The 23,250-nt window shown below is 43.3% G+C and overlaps 1 protein-coding gene across 1 annotated transcript in view; it reads right to left on the bottom strand.

Moving 5' to 3' along the window:
- The window catches only part of Gycbeta100B (guanylate cyclase soluble subunit beta-1-like), a 66,077-nt gene extending 43,414 nt beyond the window's left edge, over positions 1–22,663 (bottom strand). Inside the window, exons 1-6 of the mRNA XM_033467824.2 lie at positions 22,537–22,663; positions 22,154–22,227; positions 11,677–11,777; positions 8,700–8,818; positions 3,645–3,800; positions 1,354–1,507 (exon numbers count right to left, since the gene is read on the bottom strand). Of these exons, the coding sequence (XP_033323715.1) occupies positions 1,354–1,507; positions 3,645–3,800; positions 8,700–8,818; positions 11,677–11,777; positions 22,154–22,227; positions 22,537–22,539 (607 nt within the window). The 5' untranslated portion in view covers positions 22,540–22,663. The remainder of the gene's footprint in view (positions 1–1,353; positions 1,508–3,644; positions 3,801–8,699; positions 8,819–11,676; positions 11,778–22,153; positions 22,228–22,536) is intronic.
- Between the last annotated feature and the right edge of the window lie 587 nt (positions 22,664–23,250).

Below are 23,250 nucleotides of genomic sequence, written 5' to 3'. Positions count from 1 at the left end.
ACCTGGTAATTGTTGTCGCGCGCGAAGTCAGCGTATACAGTAATTTCTCCCAGAAATGTTCGGACGTCGGAATTGAAACCGGCAGATCTGAGAATACTAAGCCGCGATTCTTCGAACCACGCGGCTCGTTTTTATGGAAATTCGGGGCAGTCGGCAAAAAATGGCAGTGGCTAGCATGATGGTGTACATTAATATGAATATAAAGAATGATAGAGTAAAAATGACCACTTAACTTTTTTGTTTTTAATCTTTTGCCACGATTCGAAGGCAATTCGGAGGCCATGTGACACGATTCGAAGGCGATTTGGAGGCCACGTGACGCGATTCGGAGGCAATTCGGAGGCAATTCGGAGGCCGCGTGACATAATTCGAAGGCAATTCGGAGGCCATGCGACGCGATTCGAAGGCAATTCGGAGGCCACAAGCCACGATTCGAATGCAATTCGAAGGCAATTTGGAGGCCACATGATACGATTCGAAGACAATTCTGAAACAATATGTCACGATTTGAAGGCAATTAGGAGACCACAAGTTACGATTCAAAGGAAATTCCGAGGCCACATGACACGATTCGAAGGCAATTTGGAGGTCACAAGCCACGATTCGAATGCAATTCGAAGGCAATTCCGAGGCCACATGACACGCGATTCGAAGGCAATTTGGTGGCTACATGACACGATTCGAAGGCAATTTGGAGGCCACAAGCCACGATTCGAATGCAATTCGAATGCAATTCGGAGGCTACATGATACGATTCGAAGACAATTCCGAAACAATATGTCACGATTTGAAGGCAATTAGGAGACCACAAGCTACGATTCAAAGGAAATTCCGAGGCCACATGACACGATTCGAAGGCAATTTGGAGGTCACAAGCCACGATTCGAATGCAATTCGAAGGCAATTCCGAGGCCACATGACACGCGATTCGAAGGCAATTCGGTGGCTACATGACACGATTCGAAGGCAATTTGGAGGTCACAACCCACGATTCGAATGCAATTCGAATGCAATTCGAAGGCAACATGATACGATTTAAAGGCAATTCCGAAGCATCATGTTACAATTTGAAGGCAATTTGGAGACCGCAAGCTACGATTCGAAGGAAATTCGTACCACGTACCTCGTATCTCCGCGATTTTTCTCACCTGACTCACACCCGAGCAAACTTTACCATTGACGTAGCAATAAATTACACAAGCGTAGCACCAGCACAAGAAAATCCCCAGGAACCCGAAATTTAGCATTTCCGTGAGAAATTTCTGTAATCCGACTTTCCGCCGCGAACACCTGCCGTCGATCCGTCGAGATCGAACGATCTTGCGGATAACGAATGCTGGACGGCGCACTCACCCACGGACAAAGTCTCCAGCTCGGCGATCATGGGATTCGAGACGACGCCGGAGCCGGATGTGTTCGTTATCATGAATTGCACGTGGTCACACTCGTTTTTCGTCTTCAGTATCCGCATCTCTATGTCCGTGTTGTGCAGCTTTTCCGCCACCGCCTGCGCCATGGTAAAAGTTTGAAACTTCGTTTAATCAAGGCCGGCTCGCTTACGCCCGGGAGGATTGGCCAAATTGAAAATTAAACCGACGAATAGTGTAACTATCAATCTCGCTCGTGATTCAACTGCGTGCCGGCCAAGCGGCGACGCGGGTTGATCGAGAAGTTTCGCCGCTCGGACATTCGCTACCTTAGTTTCGGAGTTTCCGCGCACCGACGGTAATCCGTTATGATTTCGTTCGGTCCGATTCTCCGAGCGAAAAGCGTACACAGATCCGTCGATGGTCGTCGAAAGTACGTGACGTGATTTTGATTGAAGAATCACAATTCGCAGCGGCGTGTAACAGCGAATCGTTTCGAGCGAGCGAGCGAACGAACGAACGAACGAAGCGTAAGTCGAAAGATGCAATGAAATTTTGTTGCAGCGTGCGTGTAGGATTAACGATCGAATATCAAACTTCGGGAAAGTGGAACGGTATTGCCGGGGAAACGATTTGTTGCTGATCAATCGACGTGTCCGCTGATAAAGTGCATTTAGACGTTGCATATTTCATGAGCGCTCGATGGAAAAATCTGCAACAGAGACGGCTGAAAATTCGCATAGCGTTACATTGAATAATGAACTGTTCACCTGCAAAAACTCAATTCATTCTCTTTAAAGCAAAAAAAAAAGAAAAAACAGGAAGAAAAAAAAACAACAACACCGTACGCCGCGGCGATCAACTCGATATTTCACGGCACGCGATGCCGCTGCAGCTATGAAAAATAATACCATTAACACTGTGTTCGAACGCTGCGGGCGTGAATCGGTCAATTTCACATAGATGGGTTTATTAATTCTATCGAGGAGCTGCATCCGGCCTGTCTCCGATGAAACTCGAAGCATGCAGCAGATATTTATCGGGCAAGGTAATCTGTTTCGAGGCGTCGTATAAATCATAATCTCTTTCTCTCTGTGCGTTACCCCGGAGAAACAGAAAAACTCTGTTAATTAAATCCCTCGATTGGACTTTATCTCCCGCTTAATCTGCAACGCCAACATCCGTCTTCCGTGCCGTGGCTCGATTCGAATAAAAATTACTTCGGTTTATGCCATGGGAACAATGCTAATAAACCGTGGCAGATCAACGAGAAATGAACGGCCGATTTAACTTTGCCATCTTTTAGCTTCATCGCGGAGTGCTTATTATCGAGTGCCTTATTGACGACTTAACCAGTTAGCTGTGATCGACGAGTGTACTCGTCGCCGCTCGATTTTCGCGATACAGTAATGTCCCTCTAATTGACGCTCAGATTGTCCAAGAACGTCGATTATTAAACATCCTAATTTTACGCATTCATGAACATTAGGCGAATTATTACGTCAGAAATGCACTTTGTACAGAACTTTAGGAAGACGTGTAATATTTTCGAAATGCAGTGATGTCTCTCTAATTGACGCTCAGATTGTCCAGCAACGTCGATTATTAAACATCCTAATTTTACGCATTCATGAGCATTAGGCGAATTATTACGTCAGAAATGCACTTTGTACAGAACTTTTGGAAGACGTGTAATATTTTCGAAATGCAGTGATATCTCTCTAATTGACGCTCAGATTGTCCACGAAAGTGGACAATTTTGGAAGAGGAGAAACGATTGTACCAGCCTTGTGACTCGTTTTTTATGGTTGTCGATTGTCAGCAACTATAAAAACGAGCTGCAAGTCTCGAACAATCGTATCTCGTCTTCCCAAATTCTCCATTTTTGGTGCGCAATTTCGGCGTCAATTAGAGAGACATTACTGTACGCATAGATTCCGCCCTTCTCTAAAAAGACGGCACCACAGCTAATTGGTTAAACGAGACGTGTTCACAGTCGATTGAAACATTACAATGAACGCAATGCTAAAACAGAGGCGACGATACGTTTAATCAAGCGTTCGATAAGATAATGCAATCTTTACATGCATCGTATATTTTTTAGCATTATTTTTCATAGAAACGTATCGAAACGTATATGCGCTCAGCCGATCCATTTCGCGAGGATCTTCGAAGGGACTCTGAAAGCGTTCAGGGATCCTCGGTAGTTTGCCATTTAACGGAGCAAGCCTCGTGGATTTCGGTAACCATGCTGCACTACGGTTTCGCCAAAAATACCTTAACGATGCCGATGACGATGTGCTCCAAACCAGGTCGGTCAGAGTAATAATGTAATATGAGCGCCCCGTCTTCTGGCCTCTCGGTGCATCGGAAGGAGGGCGCCCTCATTCCCGGGTACAAAGTGCCTAAATGGTCGTGAAGGGCGTCCAAATTCTGCAATTAAGCGACACCAGGTTTCTCGTCAGGCCGGCAGCCCGTGAAAGATTATGGGAAAATGGATTTCCTTTCGGGTCAGGGAAAGGGCGGACACGCCATCGCTTTCACGCGATCGAATTTTCTATATCGTCGGCCCTCGGCCGTCGGCTGGGGACGGGGACGGAGGGGGTAATTGCACGATATAATATCTGTCAGCTGGTATCAATTCCGGCGCGACTATCAATGTCAATTACAACGGATCGATACACGCGGCGTGCGACCCGTCGGCGTAGGCGTGACGGCTTTCAATTTTTCGACGGGACCCGAGGGAGGTGAAGGGAGAAAGAGAGGGAGAGAGCGTCAGAGAGCGAAAGAGAGCACGAGAAAGCGAGAGAGTAAGAGAGTGCAAGAGAGAGCGCGAGAGAGAGCGAGAATAAGAGAGCGCAAGAGAGAGAGCGCGAGAGTGAGAGAGCGCGAGAGTAAGAGAGCGAGAGAGAGCGAGAATAAGAGAGCGCGAGAGAGAGAGCGCGAGAGTGAGAGAGCGCGAGAGTAAGAGAGCGAGAGAGAGCGCGAGAGAGAGCGAGAGACAGAGAGAGAGAACGCGAAAGAGCGAGAGAACGCGAAAGAGCGAGAGAGCGCGAGAAAGAGAGCGAGAGAGAGAGAGCGCGAGAGAGAGCGCGAGAGACAGAGAGAGGGAAACGAATTACAGGGTAACAGTTTGCGCCCGACACCGGTACCGGAAATGAAACCTCGCGAAGAAAAACGGCACGATAATAATCTCGTTCTGCGACGGCATTCCGCAGCTCGCTAATCGCATTGCGCGCATTCATTGGCATCTTCGTGTTTCTTCTTGCGCGCTCGGTCTCGTTCGCCCTTTGCAGATTTCAGCGTCGAACACCGGAACGAGTTTACTCGCCCCTTTCTTGCCCGGTTCCCCCCGCAGCGGCGGTCATTAATTCGAGCCGAGGAACTTTCGTGCGAGCTCTTTTCACCCGGTAATGTATTCGTCCTCTCTTCGTAAGAGGGTTGCAGCGTTTAGAATATTAATTTTCCGACTTTATTTCGCGCCGTTGCACGTTTCGCGAGTGTAACTCTGTGGACGGAGGCAGCCGTTGTTCAGCGCGAGGTTTACGGAAGTCTGAGCTTGAAGAACGTGGGAAATTCGTTTTTGTCTGTTGTAAAATTTATGTAAAATCTACTTCGTGTATTTTGTAAATTTTTGTGCTTAACTCTTTAAATATAATATTTATTTAATATATTTATTTGATATATATAATATTATAATTATATATAATTATAATAGTACATAATTATAATGATATATAATTATAATAATATATAATTATAATGAAATATAATTATTTGTTTAATATATTAAATAAAATCGGATATTCTGATTGATTGTTAATATTGGATACATTAAAGACTATGGAATATAATTAGATGAGGAATTTTTTTTAACGTCGCCTCTATATTCTAGAATAATATTACTTTTCACTGAACACTAAAAGCGTTTGACGTGTCTTATTTTATAAGAACGACAAGACTGATTGTATATAGACAGTTTATCATTTTTATTATAATGTATAATTGTATTAAAAGACCTATCGAATCATTTCCCATAAAGGAAGGGAACGTACAACATTAACAATGTTAAAATAAAAAACGTGAAGCCGGTCAAAATAGTCGTTATGGTAGTTTTAGAATTAAAAATTCTTCCAAAAATTTCTTCTCTGCTTAATACATTTATATTATACAAAAATTTTCGAGGTTTACCATTGTCACATTCTAAATACCCTAAATTCACTCTACCAACTCGATTAAACAAATTGGCTAGATTCGACGCGAATTTTACGAACGCCGATCAACGAATTCGACTCGTATTTCGTTCGAACGGAACCGCGCGGTCTCGGCTAAAAAACAAATCGAAAGGCGTCTAATATGAAACAGCCGTGCACGCAGTGTCTTCCGAACGAACTATAGCAATCAATCGAGCAGGTTCGACGACGACCATTAATCCCGCTGAAAGGATTGGAACGCGTTCTTTGGCCGGCTGAAAAAGGTGTAATAATCCATCAATCATGGACAGGAAAATTCTGGCGATAATTCCGTGGCCGTATTCCGCGCGCGCAAACGAGTTTACAAGCTTTTTGTCCAATTACTCAGCGGCTCGTTGCCGCAATCGCGGACTGGTCCGGCGTGTTTCCCTGGAACGGGTCGTGTCCCGGGTTTAGAAATGCATCTGCGGCCGCGGAATGCGCGAATGAACATTCCGCGGGGTACGCAGGTGCACGTGCGCCTTCTTCGAGGCCGAGCTCTCGATGACGCTGCCTCCCAGGCCAGAATCGTCGACGCGATCATGAAAACAAATCGTGATAGAACCGAAAGGAACCGAAAGGAACCGAAAGGAACCGAATGGAACCAAATGGGACTGAATGTAACCGAAAGGAACTAAATGGGACCGAATGGAACCAAATGGGACTGAATGGAACCGAATGGAATCGAATGGAATCGAATGGAATCGAATAGAACCAATTGAAACCGAATAGAACCGAATAGAACCGAATGGAACCGAATGGAACCGAATGGAACCAATTGGAACCGAATGGAACCGAATTGAATCGAATAGAACCAATTGAAACCAATTGGAACCGAATGGAACCAAATGGGACCGAATGGGGCCGTATAGAACCGAATGGGACCGAATGGAACCGAAAGGAACCAAATGGGACCGAATGGAACCAAATGGGACTGAATGGAACCGAAAGGAACTAAATGGGACCGAATGGAACCAAATGGGACTGAATGGAACCAAATGGAACCGAATGGAATCGAATGGAATCGAATGGAATCGAATAGAACCAATTGAAACCGAATAGAACCGAATAGAACCGAATGGAACCGAATGGAACCGAATTGAACCGAATGGAACCAATTGGAACCGAATGGAACCGAATGGAACCGAATTGAATCGAATGGAACCAATTGAAACCAATTGGAACCGAATGGAACCAAATGGAACCGAATGGGACCGTATAGAACCGAATGGGACCGAATGGAATCGAATGGGACCGAATGGAACCGAAAGGAACCAAATGGGACCGAATGGAACCAAATTGGTCTGAATGGAACCGAATGGAATCGAATGGAACCGAATGGAACCATTTGGAACTAATTGGAACCGAATAGAACCGAATAGGACCGAATGGAACCGATTGAAACCGAAAGGAACCGCATGGAACCGAATTGAACCAATTGGAACCAATTGGAACCGAATGGAACCGAATGGGATCGAAATTCCACCGTGAACACCGGTCAATCGCGAAACGACTCGTGACGCTCTCTGCCCACGTGTCATCCTTTCTGGCAACTTTCACTTGGTCCGCGAGCAAACGGATTCGATGGAATCCCGGGAGTCGGTCACCGGGCGATCCGTAGCCCGAGGGAATTTCGCGAGGGTCGGCCAGAAACTAACGATCCGATGCCTGCGAAAAAATGCGCACGGAATTCTTCGGAGCGTGGTGTTTACCGTACGCATACAGTCGGCTGAGAAAGTCGGCGCGCATCCTTTGGAACTGAATAACTTTCGTAAGACCGATTCGAATGGGCGCGTTAATGAGATTAGTTCGGTAGCTGATTAGAGATTCCGCCGGAATCGCGACCTTCTGACCGGGAATTTCATGAAATACGTCTTGCGGAATCGAAAAATTTGTTGCAGAATGCGTCGATTTTCTTGAAACTCGAAACAAGCGGACATCGAAATGTATAAAAATTGTTAAATTTGTTAGTCATGGGTAGTACGCGGAGAAATTGCGGTGCGAACAATTTTTAACTATTTGTGGCTCGTAGCGACGTTCCTCTGTGTTGTTAATTATTTTGATTTAGATAAAAATACCGAAAGAAATGAATTAACCCTTTGCACTCGAGCGGCGACTCTGAGGCGACGCTAAAAATTGCTACGCTATTTCCAAAAGAATTTCCACGTTATTAAAATTTTGATGCATTGTCAAATAATAGAAGTAATAACTTACAATATAAGTAAATATATATATATATATTTATATGACACATATGAAATAGAATTTAAATAAAAATAGCATAAGTTATACTGTAAGTTATTATATTTAATATAATTATAATATAATAATATAATATATTATTTATATATATATTTATATTATAATATATTATTATAATATAATATAATATAGTTATTATATATAATTTTATTTAAACTCTATTTCATATGTGTCAAATAAAAGCAATCATACCAAATGGTAATACTTTAGATTGAAACAAACGTCTTCATTCTCGCGTTAAAATAGTCTCGAGTGCCAAGGGTTAAAAGAAAAATACAATAGCAATACATTAGTAGTGGCAACGATCACAATTTTTCAGGTATCTTCTCCTAAAATCTCCAGTCTACAATTCTTCGAACTTTTAAAAAACTTTTTAATCCTCGTCGAAAATCACGACACGTCGCAATTGTAAACAATTCATTCTACTTCAAAAAAATTGTCTAAATACTTAAAAGTCTGCACGCCAAATGGTCAAGCATTTGATGAAATTTTAGCACGTCCAGCGCCGACAATCGAAATTCAAAATTCTCACGAAATCAAAGCAATTTAACCAATTAAATCGAAACTAGAAAGTTAACGTTTATCACATAGTATGACATTAGAACTGTTTCGCGTGCGAAACGTCCCAGTCGAATTCAGTTCGCTCGAATATATTACAGTGAAAATGAACTCTCAAAATTGCTGAAAAAATAGTGTCGGCGCTCGACGTGTTAAACAAGTTATTCCACTTTAAACAGTGTCTAAATATTAAAAAATCTACGAATGGAGAATCCAGCAATGTACGAAAGAACTTTTGCAAGAGAAATAGTGGTCCACGATAAAGGGTACACGAATTTACCTGCAAAAAGTCCCAGGGCGTTGCCCCGAGCACCTGCAGGATCTTGTCATAGCCGGAGTCCTGGCAGAACTCGAAGAACATTCGGCCAAACTGCTCGAGGATCTCGTTGGCCGGCATATCTGGAACACGGTTCTCTCGTTACTCTGTGGCTCCGAATTTCGCGTTCACCAATTCGATTTCGAACGGTTCGACTTAATGGGGAAATCGCTGAATGGCTGTCGAGTGTCGCTTAAACTGGATCGCGGCGGGCCGATTGGGGGGGAGCAAGGGGGCCGGGTCGCAATTTTAACGAGCAACGTTCGAAGTTCAAACGGTAACTCAATTCGACGAGGCCTTGTGTGGCCTGAGTCGGTTAGATTGTTCTCTGGATCAATCGCCGATCACCAGCTATTCGGGGTAAACAGAAATTGCGCGTTCCATCTTGTTGCAATCTCACGGAGGAATCTCGCACAGCGCGCTCTAAAATGGGAGACCGATCGATGGTCTTCTTTCGTAAAGAAGAATAAATCATGTGCGACCAATCGGTTTGACAATTTTTAGCGTGAATTACTGACGAGGTTTGAACGTCAACAGAACCAATTACTGCGAACCATTATCGCCAGAGAGTCAATTGACCCCTTGGAGTGCTTTGACGAATCCGATTCGTGACGGAGATTTTTAGGAATAACTCGTTAACACAACGTTTTAAGATAACTCGTTATCATTTTTTTTTGACTGCTCGTGAAATGCCGGAGAACTAAAAGTAGGCAAAACTTAACCATTTGCACTCGAAGCTGTTTTAACTGTAAATATAAAATCATTTCTCTAACTTATAGTATTTCTATTATACGCGACAAAATGCATTTTATGCGCACGAAATTGGCTGTTAGGACTCGCGCAATAATTGCACTCTTGGCAATCTTTTAAATCTAAACTTTGTTAATATAACAATTATCTTGAAACGTGATGTAAGAAATTTTAGTGGTGCCTTAGAGTCACCACTCGAGAGCAAAGGGTTAATAAAACAACCGAATAGTCGAAGCTTTAATTTTTGTATGGAAAATAAGAACCTCTCTTCTTAACAAGCCCTATCGTATTAAGTATAAATATCATTCCATTCTTTACAGACTATAAAAATGAGCCGCCTGGCTCCAATTCCCAAATTGTCCACTTTTGTTAACCCTTTCTGTTAATAGAGCGACATTTTCCTGCGCTCTGTGTACCAGTTGGAAAAAACCGAAATAGAAGGTGCGTTGTTCGCGGTGCAAACGACAAAAGACGCGAGTCTAGATACGAATGCAAAAATTGTAACGTAGGCCTCTGTGTTGACCATTGTTTTAGAATTTACCATACCGAATGAAATTACTAAGAATTATAATTTGATGTCTAACCACCTCAAATTCTATTTTTACTTGTAACAATAGCAAAATTTCTAAATATGTAGATAACTCAACCCTTTGCACTCGAGTGGCGACTCTGAGGCGCCACTAAAATCGTTACATCACGTTCCAAGATGATATTTATATTATCGAAGCTTCGATATAAAAAGATTGTTAAAAGTCTAACTGTCGTACGAGTCACAAGACTCAATTTCATACGCATGAAATGCACTTTGTCGTATAAAATGGAAATACTATAAGTCAGAAAAGTTAATTTAGATTTACAGTTGAAATTGCTTCGAGTGCAAAGGGTTAATATTCATACGATATACTCATTTTCATGTTTTTCATATAATACGATGAAACAGTTGTTACGTAGCTCTTAAAAAAGTGTACATACAAGACGATCGCAAAGTGGCGTTGAAAGACGTAAGACCGATCATCGAAGACTACCGACGTGCAAAGTGCACGCTTCGCGGCGCGGTGCCCCGTTCAGTGTCGTCACTCCAGCGGAACGGGTTGCCGTAAGGAAAGGGTTAACAAGCTGAGTGTACTGTACAGTAAATCCTCTCCAATTGTCCCTCAGCTTGCAACCAAAAATAGACAATTCGGGAAGAGGCGATGCGATTATTCGAGCCTCGCGGCTCGTTTTCATAATTGTCGACAATCGGCGACTGTAAAAACGAGTCGCGAGGCTCGAACAATCGCATCCCCTCTCTCCGAATTTCACAATTGCCGTTTGCAAGCTGAAGAACAACCGGAAAGAATTGACTGTACTCGCAAAGCCGAATAACATACACCAGCAAGTGGTCGCCGAAAACGTCGACATTGTTCGTTTCGAACGTTTGTTTGACCGTTCCGTGGTACAGGGTTCGCCCCAAAAAGTGAGCACACGTTACGAAAGTCACAAACAGAACGATCAAACGCGACGGTGAAGAAGGGTCGGGGGGTATAAGAGAATCGCGTTTCGAGAGCAGCTGCCGCTACGTCGGATACGCTGAAAGGACTTTTTCGGCGCCGAGGTCGCCTCGTTCGCGGATAAAGGCAGTAAAGAAGGTAAAAAAGGGTTGGCGAAACGGGCAGGAAAAAAGGAATCGCATTTCGTGGCAGGCTCTGGTAGCCTACTCTGCGAGAAGCTCCGCAGGTCGGACGGCAGCGGCGCTTAGCGTTAGGTCGCCGGATCCGTAGAATGGTTTCTTCTTCTCCGAGGTCACCGAGGTTGGGCTAATAAAAAAAAGAGCCGAACGATGAATGGTGGGGGACGAAAAGTAAGAGGGATCGAGGAAAGACGAGATCCGGTGGCTTGGTCAACTATAGAGGCTGAATCAATTGGTCTCCGGGAGTCGATTCCCCGACTGCGAATCTTGTAAGAGGAGATTGCTACTTTTGCATTCCTTTTACCTTATTGTTTGAGGAACGGGGGAAAACGGATGTCTGGCAATCTTGCCATTTTCTTTCAGCGGGGCAAAAGACGGGTCGAGGCAAGCGCAGAATAAATGGAGGAACGACGGAGAACGGTATCGGTTTAATTACTCTGGAAGAGCGGTTCACCATCGCCGGTGAGAGCGTTCGACGAGCATTCGACGAGCGGTCGAGCAGAAATAAAGAAGCCCACATACCGAGCAGTTTCGCGGCCGCCGATATAATGTTGTACGTGATCTCGTCGTCGTAGATCTGCCGCACCAGGAATTGGCCCTCCATATTAACCGCCGCATCTTTCCTGGATCAAGAAAATATGAATAAACATTGCGTGGAAATTGAGACGATTACGCCGGCCGCGGTATCGCGGCGACTGGACCATGGACTCGTTTGCAAGTCTAGCAGCCGGATAATTCATAAAGCTTATTAGCGGCACGCTTTAGAAAGCTGGGGGACTTTTGGTGCGTGGACAACAATATGCATCGAGGATCGGATTGGAAAAGATACTAAGTGGACGGGATGGTACGAACGCGAGCTATCCGTGCATGTTGCTGCAGTTTCGACAAGATGTTAGAAAACGGTAGAAAAATATAAAAAAGCAGGCGAGACATTCGATTTCTCTATTTGCGACTGTTCTTAGATCCTGTACATACAAAAATACGGGTTAATAAGATTTTACTCTGGAGATGATAGTAACATGAGGCACCCATTACTCGTATTTTTGTAATGGGTGCCTCGCGTTAGTATCGTCTCCAGCGAAATTACAAAAGGAAAATAGTAAATAAACGAACTTTATGCAGTCGCATAAGCATGCAATCATTAGATTGAAATTCTCACTCGTAGAAATCAATTTATCAGAGTTGAAAATCTTATCCAATTAAGAACATTTCTTTCTTCGCTAATGAAATACGGCTTCGAAAGTGTTAACGCGTTGGTCGGTGGCTTCTGCGAGAGTGTAATACAATTATTCATCGAATTAAAGAGGCTGTTGGCGATAATTAAAATTGATTGCTTCGATATTCGACCCTTCATTGCAGAATAAAGATAATTGCGAATTCGCGGCTTTGTCATGATAATTAGAAGAAGTCTTGGTTACGCCATCCGGCAGCGACAGGGATCGCTGTCGAACATTTTTCATACAAACGATTTATTATACTTTCAAAAGGCTTCTTTACGCTCTTATGCTAATGGCAGCCAGTGTTTCGCGCGCTGTCCGCCGGCGGGACGAGGCGAAAAGGCGGCGTTAAGAGGGATCGTGATTGCGCAATTATCGAAAGGTTTGTCGATCCCGGCCGAGTTGTTTTGATTGGCGTGATTGTGTCGCAGCGAATTAATTAAGGCTTTGCGCGCCGGACAAAGTAAATGTTTCTCGGCAAGCGAGAGCCGGCCGTTTCAACGGGCTGCCGGGCCCTCCAGGCGGTTTCTATTAGATTCACAAAGAACGGATAAAAAGGCTGCCCTCGCTGTTTGACATGGATATGAGCTGTCGCTCCGAGCACAATTCGGTATCTCGATGCAATTTTTCGAGAATCTCTGGCACGGGCATTCAACTCGAACAGCCTGTGGAATTAACATTGCAATCGGAAGAATCGATGTACTTTCTTTAGAGCCGATTCGCCGTAACATTTATGCATCGTTTATCTAATCGTTTCAGTATCTACAGGGTGTTAATTATAATATAATAATATAAATATAAATATAATAATAATTATACAATATAAATATAATAATAATTGTATAATATAAATATAATAATAATTATATTAATACCTAGAACGATACGATTCCTCAGATCATTTGAAATAACTTTTTCCTTAGCGAAAATGCAATCCGCGGCTTTGTTTGCGAGTTATTAACGAAAAACAGTTGACCAATGAGAGGCGAGCTCGGCTGGCGCAAGGCTATCGAGCCAACGAGCGGTCGAAGCGCAGTTTCGCTGATTGGCTCGACCGCCTAGCGGTTGACGAGCTCGCCTCTCATTGGTCAGTGTTTTTCGTTAATAACTCGTAAACAAAGCGATGGATTGCATTTTCGCTAAGGAAAAAGTTACTTCAAATCACCTCAGGAATCACCTCTTCCGGGGTGTTAACATAATTATGGAAAACCTTCCATATACCATCGATATGCAGTCCGATGTTCACTTTATTCCATGACTCAATTTTAGTGAACCTTGCATTGATTACGAATTCGCATTCGCGCGAATTCAAAGCAATTTATTGCAAAATGAAAATTCGAAAAATCCGGTCATTCGATCATCGATTGTATATGTAAAGTTGTTAATACGAATTTGACGCATTTATGACAAAAGTGAACAGGTGAAATTTAAAACAATAATATTATATTGTTTTATTTAATATTATTATATCATTTTTATTATTATCTATTTAATGTTTCCAACTTAACGAAAATGTTAAGAATGATAATAATGCAATTATGGCACAGAATTTTTATTTTCTATAAATATCTCCGAGATGTTAGGTGAATCATACTTTCGTGCAAATTGTGTGTGAAAGACAATCGCGCGGTTCACGCCAATTCAAATTCGACGTGGTGCACGTGAAAAGCAGGGACGCGGTTTTCGTGGATTACGAAGCGAACAAGCAGAATCTCGAAAATTATATCACGCAATTTGTAAACACGAGGCAGACAGGTATTCTCTGAAACGTCATTTAGGACGGCTAAAGCGACCCTTTCTAGTCGAGCTTTTAAGAGTCATTTAGCGATCTTGGTGAGCCGGTAACCCAGATCTCGCTGTCCCACAATTCTGCGGTTTATTATCGCCGTGTGAACGAGTTATTTTACTCCGCGAGAAGGCACTTTTCTTTCTGCTCGATTGGGCCGAGGATTCTTTTGTTTTTAGATCGTTTACACGCTGTTGTATCGTTTAAAGAGAAACAAAATCTCGATAAAAGTACATTTAGGTAATTAGGAACATCGGAATATCGTATGGAATATTCTATACGATATCTGTGATTAACAATGGTTTCAATAGTAGTCTTCAGAGTTCGAATATTTTTCAAAGGATCGCCTAATTACAGTAAATTCTCTCCAATTGTCCCTCAGCTTGGAAACGAAAGCGGACAATTTGGAGAGAAAAGATACGATTATTCGAGCTTCGCGTCTCACTTTTATAATCGCCGATTTTATAGTCAACAACTATAAAAACGAGGCTCGAGGCTCAAATAATCGAGTCTCCTCTTCCTAAATTGTCAATTTTTGTTTAAGAGCTGAGGGACAATTGTGGAGAATTTACCATCGCTTCGAACAGATCAACTGTAACCGAGAGCTAGTTTGAACATTGTACAAGCATTTCCACTTCCTTGACAGCCGGCCCATGCTTTACGAGCATAATAGAATTTACTACAGTTATTATTATACTACTTCAGAAGGTAATCCGCGTATACCGCGAGACATAAAACAGCAGAAAAATATCGTATATCAAGCTTTGGAGTGTCGTTGGAAAGAGGAGACTTAAATCTTCGAATTTATGGTAGATCCTGACGAAAATAAAATTTTCCAATGTTTTTTACAGTCGTTTCCAAGCTATGGTTCGTTCATTAAATCCTGGTTTTTTAACGTGAAAAATGTATGAATTTACTTTTGTAGCGGAAAGAAAATATACATCTCATACTAATTGCACAAAGAGAACATGCTACAGTAAATTCTCTGTAATTGACGCTCAGATTGTGCACAAAAATGGATAATTTGGGAAGGGGAGATACGATTATTAGATAGTTATATATATGTCAAGGTTATGTCAAGGTTATGTGAAGGTTACGTCAAGGTAATGTGAAGGTTATGTGAAGGTTATGTCAAGGTCATGTCAAGGTCAACATATGAAATGGTTGGCAAAGCTAATTTAATAAATAATAATCGTTTTACAGGACGTGAGGGATATATGTTTGTTAGAGAAATATAAAGAATATTATCAATAACATTGACATAACCTTGACATAACCTTGACATGACCTTGACATATCAAGATTTTGTACACCTTGCTTAAAAATGTCACATATGACACACAAGGTGTCATGCACACTAGAAAATTAAAACGGGTCCGAAAAATTGGTAAATATTTTTCAGACGTTCTAAAGTAAAGGTGAACAGCGTTTTTCTTAAAAATATCACTGTTACGTAGTAAAACAAAATCCGGAAAGTTCTCGCTTCGTGATTTGTTCAATACTTCGGAGGCGACTCGAGTCCGTCCCGACCATCTATTAAAGCTGCGAGCTCTCGAACTTCGTGCCGTCGCCTCTCATTGGTCAGTGTTTTCCGTTGATAACTCGTAAACAAAGCCGCAGATTGCATTTTCGCAAAGGAAAAAGTTACTTCAAATGACCTCTGCTACCCCTCATTTTCGGCTGTTAAAATAATTGTGGAACACCCTGTATAGTTGTTATATAGCTATTATTATACAGCTAGTATTATATAGTTATTATCTAGCTTTTATTACATAGTTATTATATACTTATTATTATATAGTTATTATATAGCCAGTATTATATAGATATTATATACCTATTATTATATAGTTGTTATATAGCTATTATATTATATAGTTATTATCTAGCTATTATTATATAGTTATTATATAGCTAGTAGTATATAGTTATTATATAACTAGTATTATATAGTTATTATATAGCCAGTATTATATAGATATTATATACCTATTATTATATACTTGTTATATAGCTATTATATTATATAGTTATTATCTAGCTATTATTATATAGTTATTATATAGCTAGTAGTATATATAGTTATTATACAATTAGTATTATATAGTTATTATATAGCTAGAATTATATAGTTATTATCTAGCTATTATTATATAGTTATTATATAGCTATTATTATATTTCGCCAACATTCAAGCAAAATATGTGGAAGCGGTCATTTTGCCCGGCTGGGCAGGTATAACGCTTACGAGCAATAAACCACGGCGCGGACGGATTAAAAATCTGTCGGGTTTAAGGTTCGTAAAGCTGTCAACGAAATCGCAAAAGTCAATTTCGTTCGGGGTCCGTGCACAATGTGTCTAGATGCCGCGGGTTCCGTCCTTTCGCGCGCGCAGCGTACACGAGGGAAATTGTCCGTTTAGGACACGCGTTCGCCGATAATTCCCGCGTGTTTTACAGCGAGAGGGCAGGTTTATGGTGTTGTAAACCAGTATTACGAGTCGGTTGTCCCGGCGACAACCTCCTTCGCCTTTCGTCTCGGCCGCGTCGACGGAAGAGTATCGCGGCTCGCGATCTTACAAGCCGGGAAAGCTCGAGAGCTCCATTGACGAGCGAGCGAGCGAGCGAAACTGCAACGGAATTTTTCACGTGGAAACGGGACCGGAGGTTCTTGCCGTGCCCGCGCAAAAAGTTTCGCTCTCCGCGGGTTTTATACACTTTTTCGCGTTTCGCCGCGCGGAGCTGACCGGAGCGGCGGCGGTGCGGAGCCGGGAGGAACGGAGGCTCGAAAAGTTTCAGCAACGGGCATTGTTTGCCTGTTCCCGAAGGTAGCCTTGTTGTGATTTCGCGAATAAACGAAACCCGTAACGCGATTCCCTCGAGCGGTGCTTCGAAGAAGAACTCGGCCCGACCTGTAAACATCGAAATATTTATGCAAGCCGTGCCCAGGGCCGGGATTTAAAGGGTCCGACGGGTGTGGACCTTTGAGCCCGTGGACAAACAGACGGAACGCGTGCCAATATTTCGACTTCGTGTCGCAGAATCAATAAAGCCCGAGGATCAGGTAAACAGAAGTTTTATTAGGCGAACTTGTTGATCCAGCAGGGGTCAGGAGGAGTGTTATGGACTTCTGCCTACGTGCCCCAGTTTCTGACTCGTCTTCCGGGAGCGGTTATGATTTGCTAACCCTCGTATGCTCGTCGAGTGAAAAATTACCTGTGTCTTGGATTGGGAAATGTACAGTTCTTTCTTTCGCTATGAGCGTGTTGCGTTGTGTCGCGTTCTTGTATGACGCTGCTCGACGTGACTATAGTAAATTCTCCCTAATTGATGCACAAATTGCACACAAAAATGGATAATTTGGGAAAAGGTGATACGATTATTCGAGCCTTGTGATTCGTTTTTATAGTTACAAAATATGTGAAAAATGTCGACAACTATGAAAAGGAGACGCAAGGCTCGAATAATTGTGTCTCCTCTTCCCTAATTGTCCATTTTTCTGTACAATTTGTGCAGAAATTAGGGAGACTTTACTGTAATGCAGTCAATTCTCTCCAATTGTCTCTGAGCTTGTAAAGAAAAATGGATAATTTAGGAAGAGGAGATACGATTATTCGAGCTTTGCAGCTCGTTTTTATAGTTACAAAATATGTGAAAAATATGGACAACTATAAAAACGAGCCGCAAGGCTCGAATAATCGTATCTCCTCTTCCCAAATTGTCAATTTTCCTGTACTGCCACTTCCCCACGACGAGTATATTCGTCATGCCACAAAATACTGTCGCTTCTCCATAACGATTATACTCGTCAAAAACACAGCTAACTGGTTTTAATGTAGCCAACTGAAAGCGCATAAACGTCAGATTTCAGAAATAATTTTTAACGTGCCCGCGCGCGTATGCGTCGACGGCGTAAAAATGTCATAAAATCCGGGGGCGCATTACGAAAGCATCGAGCGAAGTTCCATAATGGCTTTTCCAGCGAAGAATCCCGCAGTAAAACGTATGCTAATCGGTCGATACGTAGGGAGCAATATATATTAGTTTACGAGCGTGTCACAAACGTGACAGCGAATACGAATGAAAGTTTCCTCGTTTAAAGAACAAATAGAACACCGTGACACCCGATTCGAGGAGTCTCGCGAAGAGGTAACATCCATTCTCCTAAGTTCTCAGCCTCGTATCACTTTCACTCCCTCGGGCTTAATTCCTCTTCTTCCCGGAATTATTATATTTAATTCGCTGCATTAAAGTCCGACGAAGGTTATCATTATACGATCGGAGATCGTTCCGTCAGCTGTCTAAACGCGGAACTTTCTTTCTTCGTTTCGACAATTTTCCGCTTGTTTATCCCTGCGCGAGCCGATCGGAGAAACTTCGGATGTTTAAAAGTTCGAGGGAACTCGATTGTCCGCTTCTCGCGGTGAGCGTTAATGAAGCGCATTCGACGGATTCGGTTAACCCATTGACTGCCAACTACGAGATGTCTCGTAGTAAGCATCTGCACCAAAACTGCCAGCTACGAGATATCTCGTAGTGGGTGCTGTAAGTTTCGATTGGCTACAAATGGCTACTCGAGTTAGGAACCATTAGAAAGGATGAATGAAAAATGTATACAGAGTGTCCTAAAAATGTCTCGCAATCCGAAAGTGGCGGGTTCCTCGGGTTATTTGAAGCAACTTTTTCCTTTACAAAACTGTTCTCCGAGGCACCGTTAACGAGTTATTAACGAAAAACAGTGACCAATAAGAATCGAGTACGGCTGACACGAGGCGGCCCAGTCACCAGCGCACGAAGCCCAGTTCCGCTCATTGGCTCGGCCGCCTCGCGCCAGCTGAGCTGGGATTCGACCGCCTCGACCGCTGGCGCCGTTGGCTCGGCCACCTCGCGGCAGCTGATCTCGCCTCTCATTGGTCACTGTTTTTCGTTAATAACTCGTTACCCGTGCCTCGGAGAACATTTTTGTAAAGGAAGAAGTTGCTTCAAATGATCCGAGGAACCCGCCATTTCCGGATTGCGAGACATTTTTGGGACACCCTGTGTAGTGTAGAGAACACATTGGTTATCAATATAAAAAAAAAATTGTAAACGCTACTACAATATTATATCGGTAACTTAATATTATTATATTTTCTAAAACTTTATGTTTTCTTTAAAATAAAACCGTGGCACCCAGGGCAAGACGCGCTAAATTTGCGTGGCAGTCAATGGGTTAACCGAGCGAGCGAGTAAATGAAAAAATGTTGATGCGCGAGTGCGCACGGATGCTCGTGCCCGAATCGCATGAAATCGTAAATTCGAGTGGCCAAAGTGGGAGCGCGTAAGGATGATAACCACGGCGCGCTGTCGCAAAGGATCGCTGTGTAACGCGTTCAACGAGGAAACAAACTGATTGCGAGACGGTCGGTAAAGCGCTTTCATGAAATATTCAGAAAGATTAAAAAGGCTACCGGCAAGCATTGTTCATAAATCTTTCACCGAGCGCATCGTACTGTCTATGTTTAACGGCGGTGAATTTCCGAGCATAAAAAGTACATTTCTCGCACTTTCGCCGTGCAAGAAACAGCCAACGGATCTCGGAGCAAGCGAAGCAACGCGTGAATTTCGACGGTGGATGATCGTTCGATGAAATTAGAATCGCTGTCTCCGAATACGCGAAACGTCGAACAGCTCGTTTTTTACGCTGCCGCGCGAAGAATCCGATTTCGATCGCCCGGAATAATTAGTTTCGAGTATTTTGATACGCTGCAGATCTTTCGGGCACTTTCGCACGTCCCCGAAATTCAATTCCCGAATCTAATCATCGAAGCCCGCCCGGGGCATGTTTGCCATTCAAATTATCAATTTCGTTCGGCATGTTATCGAACACTTTGCAATCCGTGTCATACGTTTATTCTTCGCCTAGATTGGAGAACGAATGTTTGCGCCGACGTATACGGGGAACGCAATTTTTTTCAGGCTGTTCGTTTCACTCGGAATCGCTAACGAAATAATACACGCACGTTCTCCTTTCATTCTATAAAACCGATTAAAAGTCCCTCGAAAAATAAACAGGCTGTGCCACTGAAGATAACTTGATAGAATCATTAATTAATGAATTAAATTTCTGGTAGCACTGACATATTTACAAATATGGATAATCTGGATAATCTTTGACGTTCAATGATTAAGTCATCCAGCGAGATGAAATGTTAAGCTCTCTAATTTAAAGTTACGAAAATTAGCTTCGTTTAAAGCTAGATAAAAATGTCGAACTTCGAAATCCTGTATCTTCGTGTAAAAAAAATCTTGCTACGTCCCGCCTATGCTCGTTTCAAAGAGCGAAATCTCTACTTTCGCTCGACGAGCAGACGAAATATTCAAAAAAATGTTCAACGAGGCAACAAGCAATTTTTCGATCATAATTCAGCGTTTCCTTAATTTTGCGCAATTTGGCCTTTCGCTTCCTTCTAAAATCAAAGTTCAATTCTCTTTTTAATTCGAATCTAAATTTACTTAACATTCGATAAAATTATTATTAACACTTCCACGACCGCGCTGGGAACCTCAAAAATAGTCATGAAATTAAAATATTTCATTCGATTAAACAAAAATTATGAAGCAAACTTATATGGCACCGATTACTTCTTCGGCATTCGTACCTCTTGCAAATCTTAACAAAATTAAGCAATCGTTTTTAATTTCTCATTAATCGTCCATTCGGTCGTCAACCGACCGAATTTAAAACGGGGAGATCTTCTCGTTCGGTTGGCCAAGTGTTAATAATATGGCAATTGTTCGACGGTCGCGTCAATTTATCTACACGCGCGAAATATTGGATTGGCAACTAAGTAATTGCCGATTTCAGTTATAGATGTCTCTCACTCCCATTTTTATGATATCCGTAAATGTTATATTATAAAATTATTATTATTATTATTATGTTATTTTTTATTATCCGTGAGTGTTAGCAACTGGACAAATTGAATGCAGCGGTCAAGGAAAAGCGACCAGAATTGGTCGATCGTAAAGGTGTCATTTTCCAGCAGGACAATGCTAGGCCGCACACGTCTTTGCCCACTCGGCAAAAATTGATGGATATTGGTTGGGAATTGATGTTACACCCGCCATATAGCCCCGATCTCGCGCCATCGGATTACCACTTATTTCGATCCTTGAACAATTCCCTTCGTGGTAAAACTTTTAATGACGACGACGCTGTAAAATCTCACTTAACTCAGTTTTTGGCCGAAAAGGATCAGACTTTCTACGAGCGTGGAATTTTCAAGTTGTCGGAGAGATGGCAAAAGGTCATCGAACAAAATGGAAAATCCATTACAGATTAAACTTCGTGCCAAGCAAAAAAAATTTTTTATTTCATTGAACAAATCGGCAATTACTTAGTTGCCAACCCAATACAATTAACGCTAACAATGAACGCGAAAATTAGCTTCGTCAGCGTACTCTGTCTCGAATTAAGCTAATCGCGGCAAAAAAAGCGGAGAACATTGTCGCATTCGGAGACGAAAAATGTTCAGCCGACGCCGTGTGTGGGCGTGCGACGCGTTAATAAATCAGCGAAATAAAATATTCGATGATTCTGTCCGCGTCAGCCGGCAGTTCAATATAATTCAATATAAATTCCAGGAGCGTGTCGCGGAGCGCGGAAAAGTGGCAGTCCAGGCGGGCGAAATTTCCGCGAAAGAATGCGAGGGATTCGGGTCAGGGATGCGTGGAGCCTCCGAGCGGTGTCACGCTGCCAGTAAAATTAAGCCAGGCAAGAAGCATGGGGACGACACCACGTGGGCTCGGTGAAGCGTCCCATTCGGCGATCGCGAGCAGAATCGCCGCGTGTCGGGCGAACGGGACGCGCTTTTCAAACCGCGAAACAGAGACACCCGCGTATCTAGCTCATGCAAATCTGCTCGTAATTATTAAGCTGCTAGAAGCGGCTTGCAAGACAAGGCACGAAAATCGGCGCTCTAAGGGTCAGCTGTCGTCCACGTTTTTTTACCTACTTTATCGCCTCCCACCACTCGCTGCCGAACGACTCCACAAACAGCAGCTCGAGGGCGTAATTCACAAAACCGTACTGCACATAAGAGAAAAATATTGTATATCCGAGCGAGAAACGTCGGGAGCAACGTCGGCAGGATCGATCTCGCGCGCGAATCGCGGTGCCGCGATCGGTCCGCCGATGTCCGTCGCTTCGTCGACCGAACGAAGTTATAAAACGGCACAAGAAGATGACTGTCAACCGGCGATCTGTCGGTTCGTCGTTCACGTTAGTCCCAGTCCCGTCCGGTTCGTCACGACGTCCGGTCCTCTCCGTCGTCTCGTTCGCGTCCCGCCGCGATCCGCGCGCGCGTTCGCTCTCGCTTCTCTCGTCCGCAGAACGTACCATGGTGACCAAAGAGAGAGAGAGAGGTTCGCCGCGTATTATCCCATTCAAATTTCCATAGGAGCCGTGTTTACCTCGTGCACACGAGCCGCGTACTGGAAAGTCGGCCTGCCTTCCGTCAGAGACGATACGTATCGATTTTCCACCCTCAGCTGCGCCACCTAGACGCAACCCTGTTAGCCGGGACCGCCGACACGCGCCTCCTACACCCTTCCGCTGCCAATCCGCTCTAATGCCATTTTCCGTTGCGGAATCGACAGTGATATTGTCGCTCGACCGACCGAATACTTGCGAGAGTTCGAACGTTCACCTTTTAGGTACGGCCGAATTCTGCGCGAGGCTGTTTCTCTGGACGGCAGAGTCTGATACTGTATATTCTGTCTGTATATACAGGGTGTCCCAAAAATGTCTCGCAATCCGAAAGTGGCGGGTTCCTCAGGCCATTTGAAGGAACTTTTTCCTTTACAAAAATTTCCTCCGAGGCACCGTTAACGAGTTATTAACGAAAAACAGTGACCAATGAGAGGCGAGCTCGGCTGGCGCGAGGCGATCGAGCCAATGAGCGGAACTGGGCTTCGCGCGCTGGCTGGCTGGGTCGCCTCGCGTCAGCCGTACTCGATTCTTATTGGTCACTGTTTTTCGTTAATAACTCGTTAACGGTGCCTCGGAGAACATTTTTGTAAAGGAAGAAGTTGGTTCAAATGATCCGAGGAA

Source organism: Megalopta genalis, chromosome 4 (assembly GCF_051020955.1).
Source record: "Megalopta genalis isolate 19385.01 chromosome 4, iyMegGena1_principal, whole genome shotgun sequence".
Taxonomy (NCBI): Eukaryota; Metazoa; Arthropoda; class Insecta; order Hymenoptera; family Halictidae; genus Megalopta; species Megalopta genalis.
This window is presented reverse-complemented; position numbering and strand designations above follow the sequence as displayed.